The sequence below is a fragment of the Muntiacus reevesi genome, chromosome 2, assembly GCF_963930625.1.
Source record: "Muntiacus reevesi chromosome 2, mMunRee1.1, whole genome shotgun sequence".
NCBI classification, from domain to species: Eukaryota; Metazoa; Chordata; class Mammalia; order Artiodactyla; family Cervidae; genus Muntiacus; species Muntiacus reevesi.
Window position 1 is genome coordinate 86,623,960 of NC_089250.1, and position 9,379 is coordinate 86,633,338.

General features: G+C 53.7%; 1 protein-coding gene across 2 annotated transcripts; it reads left to right on the top strand.

Annotated features, from left to right (window-relative positions):
• The first annotated feature begins 3,408 nt into the window (after nucleotides 1-3,408).
• Nucleotides 3,409-9,062, top strand: IRF2BP2 (interferon regulatory factor 2 binding protein 2). 2 transcript variants are annotated; one of them, XM_065922288.1, is made up of 2 exons: nucleotides 3,409-4,857; nucleotides 5,458-9,062. In XM_065922288.1, the coding sequence occupies exons 1-2, from the start codon at nucleotides 3,804-3,806 to the stop codon at nucleotides 6,171-6,173; spliced, it is 1,770 nt and encodes a 589-aa protein (XP_065778360.1). In that variant the 5' UTR covers nucleotides 3,409-3,803; the 3' UTR covers nucleotides 6,174-9,062. The 2 variants fall into 2 exon arrangements, with proteins under 2 accessions (XP_065778360.1, XP_065778361.1); XM_065922289.1 differs by having other exon boundaries at nucleotides 3,409-4,809.
• The last annotated feature ends 317 nt before the right edge of the window (nucleotides 9,063-9,379 follow it).

Below are 9,379 nucleotides of genomic sequence, written 5' to 3' on the forward strand. Positions count from 1 at the left end.
GATTTTAGATGTTTAATGCTCACTCAGGGGAAACCTGTGCAGGGGCTGGATTTGTTCTACGCACTGAGCTACTGCTTAGAACTGCTCTGTTTGGTTTACCTCAGACACTTCCCTAATGCCAGTTTTGGAGAGTAGCATACTGAATGGCTTTCCTTTTGCTTCTAAGCTGCAATTTTTTTTTTTTTCCAAATGTTAGAAATTAGAGCTGGAAGGAAGACTGTTGCTCCATCTTGTCTCAGCAGGAGTGTTCCCCATAGAATATTCCTTTAGTTCTTAATACAAATTGCAGCATTTCAGCATTCTGCTAAAAAGCCAGCTTCAACCCACTGACCCACCAACACCCGGCATCAGCCTGTCTGGCCACATAGGAATGTGTAGGAGGACACCACAGCCAACCTGGTAACCTTGACTTGGAGTGGCAGAGATGATCATAGTTCTCTTTTGAGAAGATCTGGGGCCTTTTAAGCAAGAGGGCAGAGTCTACGTGACTAAAACATACCAACTTCCTCTTTCATAAGTCATCACATGATGAACTACAATTACAATTCCTGCCTTGTCTCTGCGAATTGCAGACGCATTGCCTCACCCTAGAAACCCTGCTCCTGTGTGTGGAGGAGGCGGCTCTAACTGCTGCAGCAGCCGCTTGGAAGGGCTCCAACTCCAGTCTGTGCCGGGAGGGAGGGCGGTGGGTGGAAGAGGAAAACAAAGCTCTGTTTACTTAGCATACATCGATAAAGCTGCTTCGGAGAGACATGAAAGGCCAGGCAGCATGAAAGACTTTTGATACAATATAAGGAATTGCTGCTCTGGATCCATGGCCAGTCTTAACCCCCTTGATTCCGGATCCTTTTATGGCAAGAGAAACCAGAACTAAAACAAACCTCTCCATTTTCCATTGGGCATTTCGTTAGGGAAGTTACAACAACTTGAGGTTTCAACACTAAACTGGCAGTGTAAAATAAAAAGGAATTGCTCTTCATTTGGAGAAGAAAAGCTCTGTTCCATAAAAACCCTGACTTAGTATACCCCTCAAGGCAGAATTTAGAGCTGTTTCTATTTTGGGATAGAGCGACAGGCTGTCCCACGAGGATATTACAGTGCCTGCCTCCTCACAGGTAAATGAGTAAAATTAGGCCGTGGCTGTAACCCCGAGTTGTTTTCTTTTAATATTTCCATCCCAGCCTACTGAGGCCACTTCCTGGGGAGTATCGAGATGGCTCATCTCTCTCCAGCACAGAGCCTGGGCCTCATTCCCTTTGGTTAGTGGCCTACTGGCTGAAGTCACATGCTAGGAGAGGCTCTGGGTCTCCTAGGAGAGTGACAGGTTCTGAAAGCGGTGCACGATAGCAAGGACCAGGTGTGGCCAAACCCACAGGCACCAGTTGCTGGGTATCGGGGTCTATGCTCCCAGCTAGGAAAGGGTGAGGCAGGATTGTAATTGCAGGGCAAGATCCGGGAGCAGATGGGGAGACCTTTACGGTGGCGCACCTTCTCTGGAAATCCCCACAAGAAGACATTCAAGCTTTGCCTGCAAAAACGTTTAGGTCTGGCATTACATTTTCTGTGCCATATTCGAACAGGTTTTCTCATGTGCTTTAAGCAGCTCCCTCCACTGTTTCTCTAAGGGTGTTTTTCCTCTTCCCTGTGGTTAATCCTTTGAGGCAACCTGGCATTTTCAATAGCAACAACTAGAGAGAAACGTCAGCAGGATTTTTTTCTCTCTTTCCACCTACCAATCCAGTTGTAGGGAAGATAATATAATTAGTACCCTGTTCTTCCCACACTTAACCAGCTCATTCCAGTCTCAGGGAGAGAGGTGGGTCTGTTTTCCAACAAAGGAAGCTCGGGAGGCCGCCCTTCCAGAGCTGAAGTGTAAAGGTCCCAACTGAGCGTGACTAAGCCCGCGTCTATTAGTCAGGAAGACTAACGACCAGCCAAAAGTGATTTACCATAACACACGCCAGCTCCTCCTCCCGATAAAAGTGTGAAACTCAAGTGCTCAATTCAGTCTGGGCACAGCCTGTGGCTGCCAACGGTGGCAGAACGCGGCGAGACTGGCTGGCTCTGCACCCACATGTCGCCTTCGCGCCAGGCGGGTTTGCACCCACCTAAGCCCAGCCTGGGCCGTGTGGCGGGCTCGAGGTCGCCCCTGCCCGCGCCGTGGGGCCGGGAATGCCCGAGATCTGCCGGGTCCGCGCGACCCGTGGGCCAGCCAGCCGCTCACCCCCAAGAGCGCGCGAACCCCGCCGCCGCTCGTGCCCCGCGCCACCTGGAGTCCAAGTTTGGCCCCGCGGACGCGGCCTGGCGAACTAGAGTCGCCGGCGGGGGGCGGAGCCTGCGCGGTGACGCGGCCGCTCTGGCCGCTGACCCCGGATCCCTGGAATGTGCATTCGTTCAATGGAGCCGCCAGTGCCAGCGGCGCCGAGTCACGTCTGCGCTGAGCGTGCGCACTCGGCGGCGGCGGCGGCGGCGGCGGCGGCGCACGCGGCCCGCGGCCCCGCGCCCACGTCACGCGGCTGCCGCGCGAACCTGCGCCAGGCGGCTGGGACCCCCGCGCGGTAGCGCGGGCCGGGTGGGAGGGAGAGCGGGGTCCAACGCGCTGTGCTTCCGCTCTCTCCCGGAGGGGCTCCGGGAAGCGGCGGGTGGACTCGATCCTAGGCCTGCGAGCACGCCCTCTTTTAGTAAAACTTCAGGGGACCGGCGGCGCCTGTGTCCTCCCCAAGACACATGCGAGTGTAAAAGCACTTGCCGAAGAGTTCAAATAAAGCTCCTTAAAAGACGTTTAAAACTGGACAGAACCAAGTTACAAAGTGCCCTTGCTTTTCAAAACACGAGTTTTACACGGTTTGCTCTAAACGGACCTGGAGAGAAGGGAACTCGGCCCGAGTGGTCGAGGTAGTGGAGCGGGTGGAGGGAAGCAAGCTGCGCCAGCCACGCGTTCACGTCGGGGACACAGGCCGCGGCGCGGACGGGAGGGCGGGCGCAGAGGAGCCGGCTCTCCCAGCAGCGCCCGTTCTGCGGCGGGGGGAGGGGGAGGGCGAGGGCGCGGGGGAGGGCGGGCGCGCGCGCGAGGGGAGGGGGCCCGCGCAGGCGCCTTGCGAGGCTGTCGAAGAATCAAGTCTGTAGAAGTGGAGCGGCCGCGGCGGCAGCAGCAGCAGCGACGGCGGCGGCGGAGCTGAGGCGGGCTGGGCGCTGACGCGGGCGCTGGAGAGCGGCGACGCCAGGAGCTGTGAGAGAGCAGCGGAGCGACCCGGGGTCCGCGCCGCGCCCGAGCTCCGCGCCGCCCGGCCGCCGCCGCCGCCGCCCCGGCGCGGCATGCCCCGCCGCTCGGGCTGAGCCTGCCCCGGCGGCCGCCCCCCGCCCCCCGCCCCCCCAGCCTCCCCGCCCCCCGCCCCGCACTCCGCGCCAGCTGCCGCCGCGACCTGCTGCGCTCCCCCGCGTCCGCGCGGCCCGTCTTCGCCCCGGTCTGGAGGCCAGCCGCGGCTCCAGCCGAGCCCCCACCGCCGCCGCGCCCGCCGCGCCGCGCCGCCCCGCCGTCCGCCCGCGCCGGCCGGGGGGACGTGCTGCCGCGGCTGCAGCCCCTCGCCCCGCGCCCGCCGCCCCTCGTGCACCGGGGGCGCTGCGCGGGCGCCGAGCCTTCGCGGGCTTTGCCGCCGCCGCCGCCGCCTCTGCGGCCGCCGCCGCCGCTGGTGGGGGAGACGCGGGGTTGGGGGGGGAGGAGGGCGCGCGTGGTGCCGGCGGGTAGCGGCGGCGCCCCCTCCTCCGCCGCCGCCGCCTCCTCCGGCGCCGCGGGCTCCTCGGACATGGCCGCGGCGGTGGCGGTGGCCGCCGCGTCCCGGCGGCAGTCGTGCTACCTGTGTGACCTGCCCCGCATGCCCTGGGCCATGATCTGGGACTTCACCGAGCCCGTGTGCCGCGGCTGCGTCAACTACGAGGGCGCCGACCGCGTCGAGTTCGTCATCGAGACGGCGCGGCAGCTCAAGCGGGCGCACGGCTGCTTCCCGGAGGGCCGCTCCCCGCCCGGCGCCGCGGCCCCGGCTGCCGCTAAGCCGCCGCCGCTCTCGGCCAAGGACCTTCTCCTGCAGCAGCAGCAGCAGCAGCTCGGCCACGGCGGCCCCGAGGCCGCCCCGCGCGCTCCTCAGGCCTTGGAGCGCTACCCTCTGGCGGCCGCCGCAGCCGAGAGGCCCCCCCGCCTGGGCTCCGACTTCGGCGGCAGCCGCCCGGCCGCCGCCCTGGCCCAGCCGCCGACGCCGCAGCCGCCGCCTGTGAACGGCATCCTGGTGCCCAACGGCTTCTCCAAGCTGGAGGAGCCGCCGGAGCTGAACCGCCAGAGCCCGAACCCGCGGCGCGGCCACGCCGTGCCGCCCACCCTGGTGCCGCTCATGAACGGCTCGGCCACACCGCTGCCCGCCGCGCTCGGCCTGGGCGGCCGTGCCGCCGCCTCGCTGGCCGCCGTGTCCGGGGCCGCGGCCGCCGGCCTGGGCTCGGCGCAGCCCACCGAGATGGGCGCCCACAAGCGGCCGGCGTCCGTGTCGAGCAGCGCGGCCGCGGAGCACGAGCAGCGCGAGGCAGCGGCCAAGGAGAAGCAGCCGCCGGCGGCCTCACACCGCGGTCCGGCCGACAGCTTGTCCACCGCGGCCGGGGCGGCCGAGCTGGGCACCGAGGGCGCAGGCAAAGGCCGCGGGCCGGGCGAGCAGGACTGGGTCAACCGGCCCAAGACCGTGCGAGACACGCTGCTGGCACTGCACCAGCACGGCCACTCGGCGCCCTTCGAGAGCAAGTTTAAGAAGGAGCCGGCCCTGACTGCAGGCAGGTTGTTGGGTTTCGAGGCCAACGGGGCCAACGGGTCTAAAGCAGGTAGGGGCAGCTGTGGAGTGAGGGGATCTAGGGGCGAAGCGGGGCCTGAGAGCCGAGGAGGGGGTGCTCTTCCTATTGGCCGTTCTCCCCCGGCCCAGAAATAGCAAACATCCAACTTCCTGATCTGCTCTAGGCGGAACCAGTGCTTAGTGGCAACGTGTTCCTCTGCTGAAGCAGCATAACAGAGATGAGTCAGAGGGCCCATAGGCAGCGACACAGGGCTTTCCTTTCCCAGCACATTCCTGGACGCCAGCTTGAGGGCACCAATCACCTTTTAACCTGAGAGTTGGGGGTGGGGGCGTTAACGCATGTGCACAGGGCAGCCTGGGTACATGCAGGCGTGTGGAAAAACAGGCAGTGCTGTCCGTGCCATTTTCCGTGCCTTTTTTTTTTTTTTAACTGCTAGACTGCCTCAGAGCCTTCTCAGTCTAAGTGGTTTAAGTTGCACGCACGTGCTCTTGAAACTTGGTTTTTCTGTACCCGCTTTTGGAGAATAGAAATTCTTTAGCAGGTTGTGTTACGTGTTAGTGAAAGAAAGAGCCTTTTTAGTGCACGTTCATTTATTTCTTTTTTTCCCCTTTTCTGTCTTTGTTCTTCCAGTTGCAAGAACAGCAAGGAAAAGGAAGCCTTCTCCTGAGCCAGAAGGTGAAGTTGGGCCCCCTAAGATCAATGGAGAGGCCCAGCCGTGGCTGTCTACATCCACAGAAGGGCTCAAGATCCCCATTACTCCTGCATCCTCTTTTGTGTCGCCACCACCACCCACTGCCTCACCTCATTCCAACCGGACCACACCGCCTGAAGCGGCCCAGAACGGCCAGTCCCCCATGGCAGCCCTGATCTTAGTAGCAGACAATGCAGGGGGCAGTCATGCCTCGAAAGATGCCAACCAGGTGCACTCCACCACCAGACGGAACAGCAGCAGTCCACCCTCTCCGTCCTCTATGAACCAAAGAAGGCTGGGCCCCCGAGAGGTGGGGGGCCAGGGGGCAGGCAGCGCTGGAGGACTGGAGCCAGTGCACCCCGCCAGCCTCCCGGACTCCTCTCTGGCCGCCAGCGCCCCACTGTGCTGCACACTCTGTCATGAGCGGCTGGAGGACACCCACTTTGTGCAGTGCCCTTCTGTCCCTTCGCACAAGTTCTGCTTCCCCTGCTCCAGACAAAGCATCAAACAGCAGGGAGCTAGCGGAGAGGTCTATTGTCCCAGTGGGGAAAAATGCCCTCTTGTGGGCTCCAATGTCCCCTGGGCCTTCATGCAAGGGGAGATTGCAACCATCCTTGCTGGAGATGTGAAAGTGAAAAAAGAGAGAGACTCGTGACTTTCCGGTTTCAGAAAAACCCAATGATTAATCTTAACTAAAACTGCTTGAATTGTATATATATCTCCACATATATATATATATCCAAGACAAGGGAAATGTAGACTTCATAAACATGGCTGTATAATTTTGATTTTTTTGAATACATGTGTTTCTATTTTTTTTTTTTTTGACGACAAAAGGTATGTACTTATAAAAGCATTTTCTTCTTTTGTTAACGTTATTAGCATATCTTTGTGCTTTATTATCCTGGTGACAGTTACCGTTCAATGTAGGCTGTGACTTGCGCTGCTTTTTTAGAGCACTTGGTAAAGCAGAAACGCTTCTAGCTGTATTTGTATGCACTTATTTTAAAAAGAAAAAAAAAAGCCAAATACATTTTCTGACATTGTAAGATTGCCTTACTGTCTGTTATTCTTTACTGCTGGCCCCTTTCTCAGGCTGGAGGCCAATTGGTGGAGAAGGAAAGGAAATGAGGAAAGGGGCACTGTTGTGAAGTGGGCATGCCACTGAGAAATTTCAGCAAGTTCCCCCCAAACCTTGCCCTTTTAGAGTAACAGGAAATCGATTGTGAATCTTTCTCGATTTTGTTCTTAAAGTTCAGTTGTTAGGTTATTGATGACTGCCTGAGAGTTGCTGCTGAGAGATTTTCAGGACTGCGTGGGGGGTTTTTTTTGGGGGGGGGAGGTGACTTTTTTTTTAAGGCAGAGTTGACCACTGTTCACTGCCCATGTGATCAGTTGTAAGATGACAATGCTGCATGCTAGTTGGTTACATAATACACAATCCAGTGACTCAAGACAGTGATAACGGTTGTTGGTGGGGACAAGATGGCACTGCCATCTTTGCATGGAGCCTGACTCTGCAGCGCCACTTGATCTTTTCAAACCCCTTGGAGCTCTGTCTGTCGTTGCTGTGGTCGTTTCCTTTGAAAAGAATTGAAAGAGAAGTTACAGTCCAGGTGAACTGGAGATTGTGGGATTGGTTTCGTTTCCGTTTTGTGTTTTGTTGTTTTATCATTTACCTGTAGCGCTATTGCTGTTGATATGATCACCTACACCCTGTTTCTAGTGAGTGCTAAATACAGTATGGTACAATGACAGTAACAGCGTGGGGTGCTGCCAGGACTGCCCATGGGCATATCAGTGACAGCCCAGATGGGGGTGGAGGAAACCTGTAATTTCTTTCTCACATGTGTTTGAAATACCAAGTGAATAATACTGTTCTTCTGGACAAAAACGATAAACTAGCAAAAATTAAAGAAAGAGTTTTACATTATAGACAGGCCCCACCTCTCAAACTCTTTTTAGAAACCTTTTGTAAACTAATTTCTTCTGATCACTATTTTGCATCAGTAAAATGATTTTTTTTAAACCAATAAATCATCAGTTATTAGAAATAGTTGTCTCACAGTGATACTGGTTTTTCTTTTGTGCTGTTATGATTTAACATTGACAGGAACACTACTTTAAATCCTTTTATGTTCAGGTGTTTGTAACTTGGCCCTATAATTAGGCTGAATCATGGCTTCGAGGTCTACAACGTCTGTGTATGGTTCACAACCGAGCTTTTAATTTGAAAATACAGATTGTTACCCATTTTGGATTAACTTTTTCAGTTGTGTTTTTGTCTTTTTTAAATTGCTCAAATATTTTTTAATGGTCGAGTTATTAACACTTGAAAATCAGATACTGCACCAAATACAGTATTTTTTTCATGGTGTTTTTAATGAGTGCACCTATTATTAATGCTGTGCAAATTCATGTTACCGGTCATTGTTATATTACAAACAGACTTGCATGATTAACCAGTTTGTTGTTACACTTTTTTTTAAAAATTGGAATATCTATGACTCAGATCAGACTGGTTTCTCTTATGTAAATGCACACATGCAGAAACACAGTCAATTTTACATGCCCATAAAGACATTTGTAAAGAATTCAACTTATTATGGTCTGTTGTATAAATGTGTATCTAGGCACTTTATTATAAACTGGAGTTTGACCTCATAGACATTACAAGTTGATCAGTCATTTGACCTAATTTGTGGTAGCTATCTGTATGTTTTGCAATCTTTATACAGATAAGCTTTCCAAAAGATTAATAAAGAACCATCCTGCTGTTTTGAATAAGTCTCTCCAGCTGTGGAAAAGACAACCTATGGTTTCTCTGCGCTGGTGTTCAAGAGGGAGAATTTAAACAGCTTTAAAGGGGCTGCATGTTGAGTTTACTCCTATTAAAAAATAAGAGTCCGACTGGCCCTTGGGTGGCCTTATAGAAAGCTTGCAGCTGGAAAAGTGTTGGTCTGGGTTACTTCTCTGGCATTCTCTGAAGTTAAGAAGTTAGCACTGGGACATGGGTTTGATTCTTTGTTGTGCTCATGACAGTGCAGAGATTCTCCACAGCTGGATAAAGATGTCAGAAAGCTACTTACTGTACATGGGCAGTATCAGATTTCAAATCCTAATATTTCAGCTGTGCTTTTAATACTCAAAATATTAGGGGATGGGGTGTTGAAGCTTTCCCTTTTTTTGCTTTAACAATTTATAGAATTTAACAGATGTACTGTCTTTCATGTGGCCTCACGTTAAAAGTTATAAGAACGTACACATGGTTTACAACTTTATTACTAGATACCTTTCCTTGGCCACCAAGTATTTTAAAAGTGTGCCACCTTTTAACCTTTACTTTTTTTTAAGTTGAAGGTGATACTTTTTCTATATATGATGAAACTCATGTCAACTAAAGTGAGTGTAATCTCAGATATCAACATTATTTTAAAATCACGCTATGGAAATATCACCTGCATTCTGTCATTTGTCAGATTTACAGTACTTTTTTTTTCTTTAACTTTTAGCATTAAATAAAAATAAAATTGGGAGCACTGAACATTTTCTGAGGCCTTTTTAATTGTTTAAAGTAAGCTTAGAGTGGCTCTTGTTTTAATCACCAGTGGCAATGTGACCAGAGGATGTGTGGGTTTGGGGTTGGGGTTTGACTGAACCAGCAGGAGAAAGGCAGGAGATAAAAGACATGGAACAAAAAGGCAACTGATGGAAGGAGGAAGAAAGTGCTAGGGACTGGGGAAAGGGCAACTGGATAGGGGAAGCAGATAAAGAGAAGAGCTGAACAAAGTACAGCCAGAAAAGCACTTGTTTACTTTTCAACTTGCAGTTTAGCCAGCCATTCTGCAATAGTAGATTGGA

Bases quoted from the DNA above. Each gene is read 5' to 3' on its own strand.
- IRF2BP2 (XM_065922288.1), top strand. From the start codon at position 3,804: ATGGCCGCGGCGGTGGCGGTGGCCGCCGCGTCCCGGCGGCAGTCGTGC. The intron at 4,858-5,457 runs GTAGGGGCAGCT...TTGTTCTTCCAG, and splicing joins GGCCAACGGGTCTAAAGCAG to TTGCAAGAACAGCAAGGAAA.